The sequence below is a fragment of the Bradysia coprophila genome, unplaced genomic scaffold (assembly GCF_014529535.1).
Source record: "Bradysia coprophila strain Holo2 unplaced genomic scaffold, BU_Bcop_v1 contig_350, whole genome shotgun sequence".
Lineage (NCBI taxonomy): Eukaryota > Metazoa > Arthropoda > Insecta > Diptera > Sciaridae > Bradysia > Bradysia coprophila.
In genome coordinates this window covers 11,040,456-11,061,637 of record NW_023503608.1, presented here as the reverse complement: position 1 = coordinate 11,061,637, position 21,182 = coordinate 11,040,456, and the positions used below count along the sequence as shown (strand labels likewise).

Below are 21,182 nucleotides of genomic sequence, written 5' to 3'. Positions count from 1 at the left end.
TGATCGATAATCGATATTGATCGATAATCGATATTGGTCGATAATCGATATTGGTCGATAATCGATATTGGTCGATAATCGATATTGGTCGATAATAGATATTGGTCGATAATCGATATTGGTAGATAATCGATTTATTTAAGGATGTAAAATGATCAACTGAACGAGTCAGTAATGTTAAAGGCATAAATACCTAACTAACCTATTTCCGATAACACAATTGTCCTCCAACTTCTAACAAAATCACTCCATCGATAAATTGTCATGTCAATTATGTATGTGCCTGTCCTTTAGACAAATATTTACCATTCAAAATAATTAGGATTTTTTTCCAATCGTTTTATACAAAAGAATGCATTTTAAATCATGTAACGCACTTGCACAATATGCGCAATATTGCGATGCAGTTATATTCACTGCACTCATTCCGTATCATCCAATGATGGTAAAACTGAATAAGAGGGTGGTAAATGCATTGCACTGCACATTCTCCATCACCTATTTCAGTTACAAATAAGGTCACAGATCCCTGACCCTACGAAGCATCGCTGGCAATTGTTGTTGGATTATACATTGTTACAGTGTGTACGTACAATATAAACTTGAATGAATTGATTCATTAGACGAATATAGAAATCGTAATTAATATTGCACAAAGAGCGACATGTGACTAAGAATTTTTTTTTTATTTCATGCAAACTTTCAACTCGAATTTCAAATGTTTTTTTTATATTTCGAAATTTGAAAAAAATAAACAAATTCTGCTGTATAAAATGCAATTCAATGAAATATTCGGTTGTGCAGGTTTCGGAAGAATGTATATTGAACGTCATCGTACCAGGATAGCGAGGAGGTCATTCACAATATATGTGGAGGCCAAAGACTTCGTCATCACTTCACATACTAGCGCATAAAATTTCTAACATAAGCATTGTGCTCCGGGTCACTAGGTCATATTATAGCACGCTTTTTTAACTGGAGGTTACGATTGATGTTGATGGTAGAATTTATCGAATTTTGAAGATTTGTTAGAACGACAATAATGTGATGACATCAAACATAAATTAAATCGGTCCATCAAGCTTTATCCGTTGTGTTAACCAAACCAATTTCTTTACCGAAGTCAGGCATGGTGCAAATATACCCTAAACTGTTTCTAGTCGATATATCATTTAAAGTTTATTCGGGTTTACCTATATGGTGTCTTTAATTTTATGACGCACTGAATTTCTACCAATTTCTGTGTCTGTAGCCGATGACACGTATCTTACGAATAAACCACTATTTATGAGCAAGAAATTCTTGTTCTATTTAAATTTTGTATAAAATCAAAGACACTTAAAGATTAACCAACCTCTACTATCAATGTTAAATACTTTTCAAAACATACTCGAGTATTGTATAGTTACATCATTGAACATGACCATGCCAATATGATATTTGTGTCAATGATGTTTGCTTCCTCACACAGCATTCGTTCGATTTTGGCAAGGACGAGAGATGATTTATCTATCAAGTTTTTCCTTTTCACGATTGTTGATTAATTGAAAAACTGGGTAATGTGGAAAGTATAAATAACTTTTCGAAGAAAACTTTGCTTTCATTGCATTGACGTAGGAATACAGTGGATGCAATTAAATTGATATATTTCTGATTGTTCGCTTTTTTGATGAAACTAATACGTTATGATTTTATGCTTAATTCAGTACTTTTCGGGAAATCATAGAATCAAAGTATCAAATTTTTACTCTGCATCAGATAACATTGTACAATCATGTAGTCATTAAGTCTGTTACTTCCGCTGTTTAAATATTTTGTACGAAATCTTTTACTTCATTTGTTTTATATGCATTTTCTTTATTAAATAAAACCCGCCTTGGCTCTTCTATCATTCTTGTCGTAAATGTCGATAACAGATGAATAATGAATCTTTGTGGCTTACATTAAACTTTTCATGGGTTCATAGGTAAGTTCAAAGTTATCACCATGATTCTGAAGTTTGAAATGTGCAACATCGGTTCTGCACATCGGTAATTTTTTTTTTAAAGTTCGTTTATTTGTAGTTTTAAGAACAAATATAAATCTTAAAAATGTAATGAAGGACACACGTCCAGCTATTTTATTGACAATTACAAAATATAGCACATGAAAGCAAAATTAACAAGTGACTTAGGCTCGCAAAAAGGATTGAAACAAAAAGTACGACAAATAGTTCAGCAACTAAAGAAAATGAAAAATTTAACGCGAGACGTAGACAAGAATTTTTTCACACAAAGTTAAGGAGACACAGAAACCATAACTCTGTCACTCATTGGTTCGTACTGTACACTGACCGCTGGGCGCCACGTTGACTCCTATTGAAAATTAGGAGTTGGTTGTTTTTATTCAAAAGGGATCCATCATTTCGCCATTTGTTCCAAAACGATACTTGTAAATATTTGGGGTTGGAAAGATGACGGAAATTCGCAAAGCTACTGATGGTTCCATCTTCGCTTTCGGAGCAACGATCCATAAAATTGAGAGCCTTGTCAACAATGAAACGATCCACTCTTGGAGTTTTGGCTTTTCGATATAAAGTCGAATTGTTAGCGAACCGAAAAGTGCCTCGTTCACGTTTCGTATTTGTAGTCGAGCGAAGAATTTTCCTTTCAGCTAGTCGAATACGTTGTATTTGTGCCGAAGAAGTAAGTGATGGGTTGGCCCAAATTGGTGAGGCATAACAAAGTATTGGTCTGATTATTGTTTTGTAGAGCATCGTTTTGACATTTGATACGATGAGTGAGCATCTCTCTGAAGTATCGACCAACTTAAACCTACCAACTTCTGATTATAGTCCGGTCGTTGTGACGACAATTTTGGCAAAAAGTTAGGATGTTTGACAAAAAAAATGGTAGGTTTAAACCTACCAACTTTTTAGTCGCGCTCGATAAGAAAGTGGGTATCTTTTTTTGGTAGGTTTAAACATACCAACTTTTTACCAAAGCTACTAACTTTATGATCGAGCTCGACTGAAAAGTTGGTAGGTTTAAGCCTATCAAAGAATTATACCAACTTTGTCATCGAGCGCGATAAAAAGTTGGTAGGTTCAATCTCAACTCAATTCCTAACTTTCTTCACGCCGTAAAGGCGTTCTGTTGGTTCCTAGGGAACTCATCCCTTTACGAAATGTAACGTAAAGAAGTTTAGTAATACCAATTTTCATTGCACATAAAAAGCATTTTAACACGCCGAGCGATCCGGCCCATTGCCCCGTAGCGAAGCGGAGGGCCGCAATGCGATCCGGGCGCCGGAACAGTGTTGGTAACTTAGGAGTTAATTTTTTTCTCTCGCATCGTCTAATAATTAGTCTGTGTCATTCATTGCACATAAAAAGCGTTTTAACACGCCGAGCGATCCGGCCCATTGCCCCGTAGCGAAGCGGAGGGCCGCAATGCGAGCCGGGCGCCGAACAGTGTTGGTAACTTAGGAGTTAATTTTTTTTTTCTCGCATCGTCTAATAATTAGTCTGTGTAATTTTTGTTATATTTATAAAACTTAAATTTACAGAACCAAATTATAGACGGCAACTGAATTTACCTTTCAATAAATTGTATTTGGAAAGTGTTTGGTTTGCCATAAAAAGATCAAAAATGGGCTCTGGAGATATTGTAACTTCCGTTTATTGCGATCCGATCTGAAAGTTGGTAGGTTCTTTTGGTAGGTTCAAACATACCATTTTTTTTTGCCAAAGCTATCAACTTTTTAGTCTCGACGGATCAGAAAGTTGGTAGGTTTTTTTGGTAGGTTTAAACCTACCAACTTTTTTGCCAAAGCTATCATCTTTTTAGTCTCGATCGATCAGAAAGTTGGTAGGTTCTTTTGGTAGGTTCAAACCTACCAACTTCTTGTCAAACCTACCAATTTTTTTCTCAAAACTACTAACCTTTTGCCAAACCTACCAAGTTTTTAGTCTCGCTCGATCAGAAAGTTGGTAGGTTTTTTTTGGTAGGTTCAAACCTACCAACTTTTTGTCAAACCTACCAACTTTTTGTCAAATCTACCAACTTTTCTCATCGAGCGAGACTAAAAAGTTGGTAGGCTTAAACCTACCAACAAAACCTACCAACTGAAAACTTGGTAAGTTGGGCAAAAAAATTGGTAGATTTGACAAATAGTTGGTAGGTTTGGAAAAAAGTTGGTAGGTTTAAACCTACCAACTTTTTGTCGGAGGTTCAAATCTACCGACTTTGGAAAACTCGCAAAAACCTTCGTCACGACGACCGGACTATAAAAAAGTTGGTAGGTTTAAAGTTGGTCGATACTTCACTGAGATTGAGTGAGCTGGGTAGGAAATGTTTGACTTCGGAGTTGACGATATTAGCTTTCTTGATCACTTTATCGATTTGACACTTTTGTAAAAACCAACATCCTAGATAGCGCATTTCACTGACTTTTGCAATTTTCTTGTTGTTGATTGTGATTTCCATGTTTTTTGCGTCGGCCCGTAGTCAAGCACTTGTATCCGAACAGCGACCAACGATGTTGAGCAGTTGACTTTTCTTTTCACAGATAGCTAATTTACAGCACTTGAAGAAATCGTAGATGCGATGCATGTACGAGTTGAAAGTTATTTGTGCCAATTTAACATTTTTGTGCGTTCGGTGAAAGAGTGCGTCGTCTGCAAATTGTGATTTGTTGATGCCGGGATGAGATCGGTAGATTGGGTACCACCAGGTCCGGACTGGCCATATGGTGAATTCGGGGAATTCCCGATGGGCCTTTTCGATTTTTGTATGAGAATTTTTAATTTGTAATTTAAAAAATCAGTGTCTAAGTCTGAGGCATTTTTAAATTATCCGTTCGAAAATCTAACGGTTTTCAAACATCTTTTACCAGTGTTCGAAAATTGTGACATCTAAATGTCCATTTACCTCATTTAAAATTAATTATATTTGTCTCCTAAAAGAACATTTCAAACGAGCAAACAAAAACCATTCAATTCTTCATTACTGAATCATATATATCCCGAAAAAGATACAACGTTCCCTATGACGTCAATGCTTGTTTGCAGTTACTAACCTACTTATTTACATTCAAGAATCACAATTCATTGATTCCTATTTTGAGAACGACGAGAAAAAGACGAATTTACTACAATCCAGAAAGGGGAGAAACATGTCTTGAAATAAAAACGAAAACGATCTTTTCAGGCAAGGTTTTCCACCGAAAGTTGAGAGGAAAAAAATTATGTTTTTGTGGATGTTCCACGAATAGAAAAACATATCTTTATGAAATAGTCTTTTCAAACAATGATATAAATAAGAGTGGATTGTGGAGAATACGACCTCCACTTTTAAAAAGTGTTGAAAAATTTGATTACATTTATGCGAAAGTGTGTCTAAAAATAAGTTGTACACTGAAACGCATACCCCTTAAATTCATTGAGAATTCACTCAATCTATCCCTTCGGGTGTATATACATATATGTTTTGATTTGCTTTGCCGTAGCATAAAGTGTTCTCTCTCTATACCTATATATATAATTATTCCTCACAGATGCGGTATACATCCATTTATACGAGCCATGAGATGAAAATGTTTTCCACGATATATATTTCAGCTACATGTAATGCTATATAGCCACTTCCAACTTCGTTCATTGAGACCTAGTTTTCTGCTATGCATTGGTTGTCTGACCTAGTTTCATTCAAGTATATATCGGTTGTACACGTCCCGTGACGTCAATATGACGTCATTGAAGGCCTAGTTATGATGTAAAAATGTACTGTGATACAAGGGAAATGTTTTGCAACTGGATGTTCATTAATAAAAACGGGAAAAGAGGGTTTTTTGCGTGAGGTTGGGTATAAAAAAAAACAACGAAGAAAAAATAAGTTACATGCAATAGTATATAGTGGAGCGTAATCATATAAACAGGTTTCGAAGGACCTTTTGATGGAGTGTTTTTCAGTTTTACATCAATGAAATTTGAAATGAGTTTTCGTTGCATGTATTTATAATCCGTGTCGATATCATTCGATGTGTGCACTACGAAATATGTGTATCATAATTTTGTTTGAGGGCATCCATTTTATTGCTTACATTTTTGTATGCAAGGTCCAGCATTCCATTGATGTGTGTCAACAATTTTTTGGTAAATTTATTTTGAGGAAAACATTTGCATATTGAGTTGTTTCATATGATTCACTGGTCCACAATGCAAGAACGAATAATATTTAAGGACAAATTTTTATGAACCCGCTAAAATTTTCTTACTTTATTTTAAGACTCTTTAAGAGCGACAAGCAAATCGCAACAAAATCTAGTACTTCACTTGTGTAAAGTGTCATCATGTTTGATGCATACCTAATCTATCACTTCAATATTTCCAACCGAAATTAGTAGACTCTATAGGAAATGTTTAAAATCAGCCTTTTTCACAATTTTCTTCTTAGTACGAACTCTGGGTCGTTTCAACCAACCAACAAGAGGAGGCTTCTACAGACTCGAAATGGAGTTTGTACGATTTTTTTAATATTTAGCTTTTTTGAAATGACACCCCATGCACCTTCAGAAGCTTGTCTAAGCCAGGCCGGCCCTGGTCTTCTCTGTGACGAAATTCTCGGTAGAGAAGCAATTTCAGTAAACGTATGAGTAAATTGGTCTGACCAATTTATTGTTACCGTCATATGTTACCGTCATACGTTGGTCATGTTAATTCCTACATTCCCACATTCCTTCATTTGCATCGAATTTGTCATCTACCGAACACAATACAACTAAAATTAGAACAACAACATTTACACAACAACAACAACACACATCAGCGAAAATAGGCCGTTTCCAAAAATAACGCAAACGCAAATTAAAACAAATTTGATTCAATCGCACCATTTATAGCTACAATAGCTACAAGAATTAACTGTTTGTTTCTTCTAAATTAGTATACTTTCGCCTCCAACAACAAACATTTACATAACAGAAAACTCGTCCACTGCGTACATTTCACAAACAAACAACAACACATTCGACGGCATCAGAACCGTTCTCGGCAAGTCAGATTTTGATTGCCAATTTTATTAGTCTATTTGAGGCTGGGTTAAAGGTAAATGTGGTATAGCTTTTGTGTTTGTTGTTTTTTTGTTTTGTTTTCTTTGGGCTGCAATTATCTGATACCTCTATTTGGTTGATATTATTGTTTCAAGTGTATTGCTCAAGATTAAAACGTCTCATCGTGAACTAGGTCGTAATTTCGTAATTTAGCGAATTAGCACCAGTGTTATTTTGGGCACAACTTCAATATTTCTTGGTTGCTAATTTTAGTACATTTCAATAGGTCGACCAAAATAACCCTTTATAATAAAGTTTTATAACAAAAACGCAACAAGACCCCGCAAATGCACCTCCCCACTCTTTTATTCAAATCATTCACATTTTTTCATGGTGATAACACTTTGCCGTTTTTTGTATGAAAAACCAGAAATTTACTATAAATAGAAGGTGGTATAATAAAGGACTAAAAGGGTGCCCTTCACTTTACGTAAAATAATTTAAATGTCATGAATAAAATCACTGAAACAATGACGACATGTTGTTGAAGTATTATCTCCTTTCAGATTTCCAAATTAAGAATAAAATCGATTGCACAACCTATACTCACAGTTCAATAATTTGAGGCAAAATTGAAATTTTTAACTCAACAACAAAAAAAAAGTAAAATTTATCGCTTATCGATTATTATCGGTTATGAGTACAACGAACTGTGGATAGGGTAACTTGCATAAAAATGTTTACCCAAAACAATACTTAAATTGTGACGACCAACACTTTCTTAAAAATTTCGCCCTTCCTTTTTTCAATTACTTCCTTTAAGGTTAAGTTTAATAATGACATTTGATGTGGGCTTTATAATCTTTTCTAAATAACAAATATCTTCACTAGGCTACACCTCTTTGGTGGATCAGGTCACTTGACAGTTTTCTCAATATATTTTTAATCAATTCCATTTTATTTTTCATTGTTAAGCTTCCGAAGCATCACAGAGCACTGATGACTTATTTATTCCTACAAAATTAGGAGCACATTAATATGTCTATGGCAATATTATCATAAATTAAATACAACGGGTTTCATACGAGTTTTGGAACTAACATTTTTGTGTATTTTCTGGCGTAAGACCCTGACTTTCAGTCAAGCGAATCATGAAAAAAAAATAGTTATTTGTATACCAGTATGACATAATATAAAGTTCAAGCAAGATCAAAGTTTGTGATCAGAGCAGAGCGATAGAATTAATAGAATTTTCTATTTTTTCCCCAAACGTTTTTCATGACACCACAAAAAGCGAAAGTAAATCAATGAAATAGACTGAGAGTTTAGTGGAAAAATCGTTTATTTTGTCCTCGCTTGCCTTTTTCACAGAAGGCATCTAGGGTTAAAAAAACCATTCCTCCACTGAATTTTCCGTCGTCAGAGTGAGAAAAACACACTTTCTTCTCTCAATTTATTTGAGTGGACAAAAGAATAGTTCTCGCAACGCAACCATGAAAACCATATTTACTTCCTTACGCAATAATATATTTTTTCTGCGACTTTCCAATAAAATGTTATTTCGTTATGCTAAAATACTGACCTTATGGTGAGAAACCTCATCACTTTTCGTAAACAAATTCATCACCCACGCAACACATTACGTGATTTCCTTCTATAGTATAATTTAAACGGAAAAACTGTGCGGTTTTTTTGCCGCTGATTTATTGTGCCTTTAAGAACAACGGAACACCGTATATTGGACGAACAACAATTTCTATAGATTCTTCCACTGGCAAACATATGTATCACCAACAAATTAATACACATTTTTTGACTAATTACTTGGTTCAAAGGTGTACACACATAAATCTTTGAATTCGGAGTCAAAATTTGTTGTAAACAAAATTGATGATCGGTTTCATTCGAATCACTTCATCTCGAATTTCTCAATATTGAGGATACATTTATTAGGCAAGGATTTATTTTCCGGGAAATAAAAAATTTGGAATATTCCGCAATTGGAATTTTCCATGGCGCTTTTCGTGAATTTACTTTCTGTCTCTTATTTTTCAATTTAGAGATTCACGCTGTGAAGCTCCAATTTTCTAATTTTTATGGTATTATGGAAACATCCATTAATATTGGTAATGCTTGGGAATTTCCCCGAAAAGTATCGATTTTTTTTTCTTTTAAAATTGAATATACCTCCTCTTAGTCATGACAATATGACTTTTCTCATTAGAGAATAGATTAATGCAGATGGAAATGAATGTCTTCAGATGTGAAAATTGATTCACAATTTGATTATTGAGATAGCAACCAAAACTGTTAGTTTGGTGGTTTGATGGAACTGATTGTAATATATTCCTTCCAGAATTCTCGTGAAGATTTGCAAAAAAATATCTTCCTCATAAAAAGTGAGAATTTTTCCCGGAATGAGTCTTACTCGAGGGGAAAACGGTTGGACAGTCCTTATTTCCATTCCATTGAATGGGTCAATAGACGGCTGATTTTAAATCGAATTTTTGCATCACTTTTATATGTGTTGAGATCCCAAAATTGTGTATATCGAGATAAATAGTTTTGCACTGTATGGATAAATGCGAGAATCGTTCTAGGCAGAGAAAGGCGTTTACAGCCCTAGGAAACCTTTCTGACATACAAGTTCAAAAGTCTGAATCTTGAAGATCTTGAATTTGCACTGAAATCATTTTGTAATTACGTGAAATCGAAGAACATTTTACTGAAATTCATCCAATAACAGCAATAATTCCACTGTTAAATGTAATGAGGATATAGATTATTACCAATACACTCTCACGTATACAGAAAAATATTTTAAAAGCTTCCTGGATTATATTAAAGGTTTCTTTAATTTTAGAAATTAGAAAAAATTGTAAAGATGGAAAGAAAAATGAAATTTGGCATGTTGTTTTGGAATTTGTTGTGGTTTGTAAATGATTCCACGCAAAATTTATATCAACAAATGAAAGTCTAGATTTTTTAGTTAAGTATTTCATTCTTGTTGCGATAGTATGCCTAACCAATATTCAGAAATGTGAAATTCTAGATTTTGATTTGACAACAACTCTTAAACAAGAAAACAAGCCGAATTTTAGGATTTTTTTTTAGAAATTTGTGGAAATATTTTTTTTGAAAAGTAGGTCCTGTTTGAATTTCTTTTAAACAAGTTCATTAGGGAGGAAACTAATCTAACAAACTAAATCGTCAGTAGATGAAATAGAAGGTAATTAAGGAAAAAATGACAACTGGCTTCTGTGTAAACAAACGAAATATGAAAATGTTTTCTAGATGTTTCAGTCTCCATTTTATTTTTCAGCCTCCAGTAGTTACGGTATCTTTTTATGTTTCACACAGCATGGTCAGCATCATTCATTTCGAGAACAGGAAAAATATTTTTCGTTGAGAAAAAGGCAAATTTGTAATTTTAATATTTTTTGTTTATTTTTTGTATAATTAATCAATTAATTAATATAAATTGTATGCATTTTGTGAAATTACGACATACTTGGTTACAGAAGTGCATTATTTTAATAATAAAAAATGTTTTTTTTATCTTTATTTTATTGAGAGATCTCTTCCATAAGTACAATATTCATTTTTGGTTTTATTTTTTTCATTTTTCTTCTTAAGTTAGATACCATAAAATTCATAAATTTTAATTTATTTAAATTTTTATTAGCTCTTTTGACTGTTGCTTTTAAATTTTCATAGTGGTTTTGGGTTTAAGATATTTTTTTAAAATTTAAATTTGAATATGTGGCAGTTTTTCTCTTCAATTAAATGGTTTTTAAGTTTTAGTGTAATCGTTTATGTTAGGTGAGTAATTATAGTAGCTCTTGAAAGATTTTTTCTTTTCTTTTTTTTTGTGTTTATTTGAATCAGAGTGTTAATATGAATTGTATATTTAGTAGTGTTTTGAGTACACATTTTTCATTTCTATAAATTTTTTGTTTATTTTGGTTTTCTTTTATTATAAAACGAATGAGACAATCAATTAAAATGTCAATTCAGTAATTCGATTTCAATTCAGAATGATAATTAAAATTGTAATTAGGATAAAATCAATTTTGTAAAAATAATTTTTGCCTTCAGTAAACTCAAATTTTTTTTTTCTTCATTTGCTATTAATATGAGATGGTCTACTTAAATTAGATACTCATTCTTTTTTTCATGCAAAAGGCACAGTTACCTTAATTATTTTATTTAAATTTTCATTAAATTTTTTTGTTTTTCAAATTTTCATCTCATATTTTCACAAATTTTCGATTACATTTTGAATAAAATCTCTCAATGAAGTACAATACTTTTAATTTCATACAAATGCAATTTATTACGTGTCTACACTTCATAAATATTTTATTCATTAAATTTTTTTTTATTGTAACAGTCTTTACAAGAATCACCATTTTTGTCATTTTAATTTTACTTTTTCTCTTGGTTTTAAATACTTTTTTTACTCAATTTTCTATTTAATTCATCTGACTTCTATTAATTTTTTAATGATATTTTCAGTGCAATCTCATCATCAATTCCAAATAATAGAATTCATTTATGTCGTTAGTCATACAGGTTTGCTTTTTTCCTAATAATTTAATCTAAAATCCTTAGCTATAATGTCCGGCATCAATGTCAATTACTTTTAAAGATGTATTGCATTTAAGTATAATTTGGAAATGATAGCGAAACGAACTGAATTTGCTATATGTACATGAAAATTATAGGTTCTGCACATCAGAACGAACACGAAGTTATAATATAGTGAAATGATGCTTCGAACCACGTATATTATATAATTCGGAACTCAATCAGTAACTATTTTACAATTTAAAATAAAAATTGACACTTTTGATCAGTTCAAATTTATATGCAACGGAACACATTTTCCGATTTCACTTATCTGTGCATATAGTGAGAGCATACCGAAGATCTTGGCACTCTTTGTGTAGGCAATCCAGACATTCCTTTAAGATATGTATAAGAAACGGGCTGTCTGAGTATTCTTTTCGGCGGTGGTGTCTTTTTCACCTTTTTCTGTTTTGTGGATTCTTTGCACTGGGTAGTACTACTGCACGATAGCGATCTCGACGACAGGGAAATATTTTGAAAGGCTCGACGCAATGAAGACGTCGATCGACGATGGCTTCGCGATTCTGTTTTTGATGTATCCGCTGAATTGTTGCTACTGGAATCGCTCGAACATGATAGTTCCAAATTGGAATTGTGTCGATTTTTTGTGCTCACAGCTAATCGACCCGATGTTGATGAACATGAGTCCGTTGATGAGCTACGCGAATCCTCTTCACCGTGATGTTCGTAGCAAATATCATCGTGCGATCGACGGCCAAAACGACGGGTCAGCAGATCGAAAAATCCAACACTTCGATCTCGACCAGGCGATGGTGACATTGGCGATACACTGCGGGATTTTGATGTTGGTATATCCATAAATATAACTCTTGGTTCGTCAACCATTGTCATAATCACTTTTTCAACCAAAATAAAGTTAATTTAATTCTCTTGTTTCAACCAGATTTTTCACGTAAAATTGTTCCACTGCCAGTGGCAATACACTTGAATAAAATTTTCCTTTTTGTTCTTCGTATATATTTTGTCGTTCACTGAACTTTTCAAATTTTCAAACTGACTGTTTTTCCAGTATTCTCTTTCATGTATATTTTCATGAATTATATTGGGAAATCAACTCACTCGTTGTACAATTCGAATTTAACTGTTATCCAACCGAGATATAAGAGTAGAATGTACAGTTTTCTCTCAAACATTTTCCTTATATAGTAAAATTCTGCCGTTCGAAGGGGTAGTTAAACGAACATGGACGAAGTTCAAATGTTGTGAATGATAAGGACGATGGAGAATTTGTTCGATGTACTGTACATATATAGGAAATAAGACATTGTACGATAAAACGTGCTATTGTTATAAAACACTTAGTAAATAGAACTAGGTGGAGAGCTGATGGATGTTGTACATACAGAGGAAATGTTGAATGCGATTTTTTTAGCAGAATCATCAGCAGATTTCTCCTCTAGATATTGTAAGTATAAAAATGTTAATCCGATGTTATTATATATGTGATGTGAATATATTGAGTATACTCGTATACACGATCTTATGTGACAAGGATACAGAAACGTTTTAGGCGTGGAAAATGAATGTGTGCTGTGAATCGTGATGCACTCGGTCAGGTGCATTTCAATGGTTATTTATTATTGCAATTTTTGTTATCGGTTTCCTTGACAAATCTATGAAATTATTGCTTGTTGGTGAGATGTTTCTTAAAGTAGAGAAAACGGAAAAACGGGAAATGTTGCCATGGTCTCTATTTAACAGAATGAATTATTTTTCAGCATGAATAAACACTTTTTAAACGGCTAGCATATTAAGAGACTGATGCAAAATATTTTTCTTTATGTTTTACATGTACATTTTTCACAATTCAGGCGAGAAAATAGTCTTTTGTCCCGTCCGCTGAAACTTCTGAAACCTTTGTTGTGAAAAATGTTGTGTTTACCTCGGTAAAATATTTGGAAATTGTATCTTCTCGGGTGACTTGCGGCCCTCGCTACGCTCTTAACCAACACCCTCAAACTGCAATTTCTAATCTTTCTTCCGTCATTGAACAAATAACTTATTGATATAGCCGAAAGCATACATATGGGCGTTTTTTTAAATACTAGATTTTAGGTTACTTTGGATATCTTTCCACCAGAATCCTTTTTCAAAAATATGGGACCGCAATAACCACGCCGAATGTAATAACTTTCAGAAGAAAATAGATTTAGTTGCAGCAGTTTGACCAGCTATGAAACAACCGAGCAGTTTATGAAAATTCCATTCTCAGAGCTAGTCGAACGACTACAACCAAAACTAATTTTTATTTAAAGCTAGCTAACACTTTCGAGGTCGTTCTTGCGCTCGTACATTTTTCGAAAAGAATTCTGATGAAAAGATGAAGTTGAAAATGTAAATCTTCAGTTTGTTTTTAAAAACTGTTACGTTGTTACGTAATCTGTTTTGAACGGGCTAATTGTGCCGTGACTGGACTCAATATATATTTAAATGCTTACGTCAAAAATTCTTGTTGTCTAATTTCATTGTCAAAATTCCATCTCTAAAATGTCCATTCACGAAACACGTGAAAAAAATTAATTCTCTACCACATGGTTACGCGGACAATCTGCTATTTTTTTTGTAAGGATTGGTTTTATAACACGAGGAGAATTTCAATTTAAATTATTCTTTATTAAATAGTAAAACATAGCTAAAGCCGACCCGTACGAAACACCTATTCGTATCAAAAGCCTTTAATGTGAAACTCTTTATTTCTCTTACTTCATTTTCTTCTCTGCTGAAAAACTATTCTCCCTTTAAAATCACTTACATTATCCACTCTTTGCCTTGTTATCATATACAACTAAATTGCCGGAGGCAATATAGACAGCCCCGTACGAAGACAAATTTCATAAATTCCTATTTAAACAGCTATTTACCGCTATATTTAACTATATTTCACTATAAATAAACATTTCACAGATAAATATGATATTATATAGCTCTATATGCCTGTATATAGCTCAATATAGCTGTATATAGGTATATATAGATGTCCGTATATGGAATCCCTGAAACCCCACACACATAACAAATTATTTCCATGTTAACAGAAACTCTCTAAGTATCATTTTTCCCAAGATATTTCTATTTTACTAAAATCCAATATGGCCGCCGGCAGCCATTTTGTTAGGAGACCGGAAATAGTACCGACGCTTTACATTCGTTAATACCTTTCAAACAAACAAAAAATCATGAAATTCGGTCAAAATTTACTCGAGATATTGTCAAAATACACCACGTTCACTGTACTTCCGAGTAGCCAGATAAGAGCTCACTCCAAGAGACCTAGCTCACGCTCCGGAGAACATAATTTCATAAAAAAAATTTTCCATGATTGGTACGGTCAATACCTATCTAATAAAGCTAAAACAGACGAAATATGTTTAAATGTGGCCGACCTACAAGCAAAAACTGCTTCCCCTCCTGTGCCTGTTCCACACCAAGGGGTCTAACTCACGAGTCGGTCATCCGATTTCCATAAACTTTTTTTTTGTCGATCGGTATTGTAAATACCTTTTATTTGACGTATCACTTACAAGTTTAACGTTTAAATGTCCGAAGATATCTTCGAAAAACCGTAAAGCACTTATTGGGCCACAGCTCGGGAGGGGTCGATCCAAAATCACTCATCTTCGAACTTAGCCTGTCTTTTGACATTACCAAACGGAAAAAAAAAGAATTTTCAAAATCGGATGCGTTTTACTCAAGTTATCGTGCAGACAGACAGACAGACAGACGGACAGACGGACATATTTTTTTTCGCGGATTTGGCATCTCTAGACAACCACAATAGGTTTCCCCTTACTCAGGGAGTCCAATTCGACGTGTTACAAACGTATGCGTAAACCTATAAGACCCCAGTACTTCGTACGGGTCTAAAAATAGCTCTGTGATTAGTGGTTCTGGTGTTATTGCGTAGATTCGCTTACCTTTTCATAAAATTCAACTTGAGCTCAGGCTACCACAATAAGGATTGCAGATGCTTTAATTCGTACATAAACGGTATATAGGATGGTAGATGTATTGCAATTAAAAAACATGATTTTTCAATTTAAAAATTTTAATGAAAAATTTTGACTCTTCCGAAAAAAGTTAGTTGAAAATTTTTTGGTCTCAAAAATACCAATGGACGGAACAACTCGATTTTTTTTTTTTCATTATCATGATTTCATGTCACTGTGGCGATGCGTTCAATGTTTCAGTATTCGTGGATGCAATTCGTCTAAAAAAACGTAGCTGATGGTAGTGCCGAATAACTGTATGGTGCCCGATAATTGTAGGTGTTATAGGCAGAATAAGCATATGGCGAGGCGTATGTTAGTGGTCTATAGCTTTGCGCTGAATACGTCAATGGTGCACTATAATAGGTGGAAGTCAATGGAGCTGCTGCCAATGGTGCTGCTGCCAATGGGGCTGAGTACAATGATGGTGCCGTGTATACTAATCCGGATGGTTTTGCGGCGACACAGGTCAAAGCAATGGCAAGTACAACCTTTGAAAATTAAATATTTAATTGAGACGAATTGAAGAAACGAATCTTTTTTGAGCTTTTAGTCAACATAAATTTCAGTTAATAGAAAAATGGTTATTTATGTCACCGAGTGATAAAAGTGCTTTTTCAGTCACTAGATGTGTAATAATACACATCGTGTGTCTAAATAATCTGTTATCACCGGGTTGATTTTCTCAACAAAGGCAACGAAACTTTTACTTTTCGTCACTGACTTGAGAAAACTTATTCATTGTTAGGCTTTTCGAACCCTTTACATGTTTTACAATTCACATATAAACAATGAGCCCAAATATCACAAAATTCACGGACTAAAAACTTAAAGTTATTAAGCGTTCACTCACAAACTTAAGCATTTTGGTTGAAGGATTTTTGTAGTCACACTTTCAAGAAGCAAACTTGAACTGATGATAACTTTGGTTGATGCATCCCTCTTTTATAGTGCCTGCTTCCTTTACTTTTTTTTTGTCTGTTTCTTATTCTGTTCTGAAACTAGATTGTTTATAATATGATTGTTACACGATACCTTTGCATTACCAGATACAATTTTTTCTTCAATACAAAAAAAAATACTTACCATGTAATTGAAGACGTACAATAATAGTTTCGCTTTATCTCAAACGACAACTGGAATAAATGTAGAGGCAAGAAAAAGAACCTGATCTGACCATTTTAATGGGTGCATAATCGTTTTTGATGCGAATTAAAAATGAAAACGAACTGAATTTCTTAGCAGATTGCAAGGTTAATATCTTCAATAAATGTAGAGGAATAATAACTAGTTTTACAGGCTGAAACATTAATATAAAAATGTTGGTTTCGTTCTTGCAATGGGAAAATTATATTTAAGATGCAGATATCTTTACAAAGGAATATGAAAAGTGGTATCATTATTACCATATAATGCGAACATATCCATGTTAATATATATATTATAATCCTAAATGCTTTCGTCACATCTAGAATTGAAAATTATTTAAAAAAAATTCTCTGAAGACTATGGCGACCCAACGGCCATTTCTATGCATTAATAAAAATGAAAGTGCTATGAAAGCCCCAAATAATTTTTTTTTTAAATCCCCAAATAAGGAAGTCTAGATCAGATTCATTCGTTTGTATTAAACCTTTTAGCATTGACAGGCGTATCTCGATATAATCATCTAATCTATTACTTCTCTTGTCTAAATCGTTGACAAAAGTTTGAGACAAAGTCTTTTACTTCATTTGTTTTAACATGAAATTGCATGATTTTTTTTCTGCTCTAACCAAAGTTCAATAGTCATTTTTGTCTCTGCTCTCGATGCCACAAGATTCATTAAAATTAAACAGACTAAACCGACAGAGCTGCAATCTGCAATGCCAATCCGCGTGAATATCCACTTAAATGTTTGCTTTGTTGCATACCAACTGATATACGAAATATATCTTATTATCGATTTATAGAGCCATAAAATTGGCTTCCTTTTACAAACCGTTTCGATTTGCATGCGTCCTCCATATTAGACACAAGCTTTCGAACACATGCTATCAATGCAAAACGTTTCGTTACATTTCTTTACACGTTTTGTACTTCGAAATTAATGTGATATTTGTAGTATACCATTTTCCTTCGTGCCTGAATTTATATCGAATTGCCTATCCCATACGTACACAAAATTGCATAAGTTAAAAAAAATAGAATTGGATGATGTTCAGACCATCACATCTTGTTCAGGGGCTTATTTTTGTCATATTGATAACAAGATGAACTGTGATGCACGTGTGTTTTACGGTATCTTGTTGTTATTTGACTAAAATATTATCTGATTGCAAACCAGGCCCACACTACAAAATAACAAATGGAAATCGTAATCAGCCTTGAGGTTACAGACAACTTTTTTCGCAATTCGTTTGTGTTCTCCAGACTCGGAAATTGTTTCAGCTCCAAGATTTTTGTTTTGTAAAATAAGATGAAAGTGTGATGATTAATACGTAAACACTTTAACTTTAGAATTAAATAAAATGTTGATTAGGCTGACCAACGGCCGCACTTAATTCATATCTTCTTAGCAAAAGTGATCGCATATTCTCAACTAAATTTAGTATGTGTAGCAGCATGTGAGACGTGATTACATTAGGGGTATTCCTTTCATTTTTTATCAAGACTAGCTAGGTAAGGGTGTAACACTATTCACTCTATTGAAACTGGTTCTGACCAACCATCAATTTTGCTCTGACATATATTTCTTAACATAAACCTAAATCTAGGTAGACAATAGATCAAAATTAAACCGATTTGTAGTTAACTTCTGTTGCACACATGGATGCTGCAGTAGGGAAATGACCTGAATTTAATCCGTTCTGAGCATTAACTGCAAACGTCGCAATTACATGCGTTCAGTTGCAATATACTATTACAATATGAAACATCATTGCATGCTTTAATCGTTTCTTCTTTGAGTTTATTAAACAAAGACTAAAAACAGAACAGAAAACAGCAGTTTTCTGATGGTATCCGGTTTTCTGGCAACATCTTGCTTAAGACAAAAAAACATTGCTCGTTGCAGAGAACGCAGAGTTGAAGTTCATTCAAGTCAAGGATATTGTTGTACAGCTACGGCCATATGATGAACATTTTTATCTAGAGTAATTTCTTGTCTGTATAAAAATACAAATATTATTCATAGAGGTGTTGCATACATGTGTCGATTGAATACGAATGAACAATTGATGTGTTTGAATCATATGACTAACATACATGGGAATATATGGGGATATGTTTTGCAATTTATTTTAAGCATTCATACATTTCCAGAAATAAACATAATGCTGAACATCTTCTTCAAGAGTTTTATTTTCGAACATAATGTACTGATTCAATTGTTGTGTGTCACGTTTAATGTTAAAACATGTCCGCATATGGTACTTGCTAAATATGAATGAATTTCGAATATTAACTTGACAATAGCGATGCAAACATAGTCAAGTATTTATATCTCGGCTATTCAGTCTCATTTTAAACTTGGATTTGACTATCACACAATAAATTATTTTCGAATGGAACGAAATGCATCGTTATCGACAACGACGAAAACTAATAATGAGCTTACTTGAAACAAATGAAGTAATAGATTTGATAAATGTTCAAATGGTTGATTTTTTTGAACCTACGACAGATTCAACAGATGTTTGGTTAAATATTACTCTCATAAATTCTTGTTTGTGCGTGTACGCAGCCATGAAAGAAATTTATTCGCATGGAAATTTCTAGGGTAACGTGTACGTACATGTACGTATCATGGCCATGTTAGTGAAGCGTCGTGACGCAAGTCCGTACTCACTAAAAAATTTCCGTAGGGCTGAGGAACACATATATACACGAACTTTAACTTTCCCCATTTGCTCCTACTACACACAAAGTATTTTTTTCATAATCTTAGCCATACGAGTTCAAGGAGCTATCACACGATTTAGATTGGGCCGAGATATTGAATTTCAAAATTTGAAAACTGGTGTGAAGAAACGGATTTTCATACGTTTTTAAATTAATGAATCAACCTTTGTAACGGTAAAACTTTTGAATTACTCTGAAATTTTAAGGGTAAGTCAAGGACGTCATTCTAAGAAACTAATTTGAAGGAATGTTCATAAAAATTAATAATTCCGAACTATGCTATGCCACTTGTGGAAGGTTATTAAGATTTATTTAAGAAATTCACATATTCCAAGAAAAGGTAGTCAGGCTAAGCCCTCATCCCAACCTGTAAAAACTTGGATCTTTTCAAAATACATTATAAATAAAAAATTTCTTCCAAAGGATTCGCCGCAGGAATTGTTCCCATTACGCAACTAGCATTGAAGCGTTGAATAGCCAACGAGATTCTTTGTGTTAGATAAAATTTTGATTTCTTATCACCAGTTAATTCCTGCAACTTCGAACCAATATTGTTGATGAAATTTTTCGATTCTGTACTCCAAGGACCCATAGTTTCTACTGCAAATGCTAAAAGAATATAATTATTAGATGAAGTCAAATTTGAATAATGTTTGTGTTTTTCAAGCGCTGCAAAATTTCTGAGTTCGCCAGCTTTTTTAGATGTTTTCGACAAGTATGAATTATCGAACGTGTCTACGCAGGTTGCGTCCCAGACCAAAAGTTTTCCTTTAGACAATGGCGTCAAAGTCACTCCATCATGTTTTTAACCGTCAGTTCTTGACAATCCTTTTGGTTCCAGGTGGTTTGGAATATGAAGGGCCATAAGTGCTCGACTTATGATTTCATTCAATTCTATATGACGTAGATATCTGCCTCACTTTTTTGGCAACTCAAGCTTCGATGTAAAAACCAGTTCTTTCTTGATAATTCGTTTTGTATTGATCATGTCCCAAGCTTTTTGGGAAGTCTTCAAAGCGGCTCTTCAACATTTCCATTTCTCCGAAGGCACGTCTTGAGAGTTTAGAATATGAGAGACGTGACCTCCAACACCAAATGACGAACCAAGGAAAGCAGGTAAAGAAATGTCTTGAAGTCTTCTTATTCCAAGACCACCTACATTAATAGGTAAAGTCGCTTCCCAAGTAGCATTTCAGAAAAAATAACTTATTCGTTAAAATAACGTTGTAGCAACGTTGCCACAACGGTTGTGCAACCGTTGTTGCCCGGTTATAGTTTAACCTACGTCAATTAACCATTGGATAACCGTTAAACAACGAAAAAGTTAAAAATTATAGTTGCTCTACCTTAAATGTTTAACTTTTTCGTTGTTTAACTGTTATCCAACGGTTAATTGACCTAGGTTAAACTATAACCGGGCAACAACGGTTGCAAAACCGTTGTGACACCGTTGCTACAACGTTATTCTAACGAATAAGTTATTTTTTCTGAAATGCTACTTGGGTTGCGTCCACTGCTTGTGATTCAAATCTACATTCAGTATTACTTCCAAAAGATCTTTAATTTCATCGTCAAATGCTGCAAGAAAATCTTCAAATTTCCATGCTGCAGACGTTCTGATTGAATACATCA

The 21,182-nt window shown here is 33.7% G+C and overlaps 2 protein-coding genes across 2 annotated transcripts; both read right to left on the bottom strand.

Annotated features, from left to right (window-relative positions):
- Positions 1-11,104: 11,104 nt before the first annotated feature.
- Positions 11,105-12,778, bottom strand: LOC119080982. Its single transcript, XM_037189627.1, has one exon. It carries the CDS (start codon positions 12,511-12,513, stop codon positions 11,929-11,931), a length of 585 nt encoding a protein of 194 aa, XP_037045522.1. The 5' UTR covers positions 12,514-12,778; the 3' UTR covers positions 11,105-11,928.
- A 3,007-nt stretch (positions 12,779-15,785) lies between these two features.
- LOC119080981 lies at positions 15,786-16,648 on the bottom strand. Its single transcript, XM_037189626.1, has 2 exons — positions 16,522-16,648; positions 15,786-16,159 (listed from the first exon to the last, which is right to left on the bottom strand). Exons 1-2 carry the CDS (start codon positions 16,531-16,533, stop codon positions 15,890-15,892), a joined length of 282 nt encoding a protein of 93 aa, XP_037045521.1. The 5' UTR covers positions 16,534-16,648; the 3' UTR covers positions 15,786-15,889.
- Positions 16,649-21,182: the final 4,534 nt, after the last annotated feature.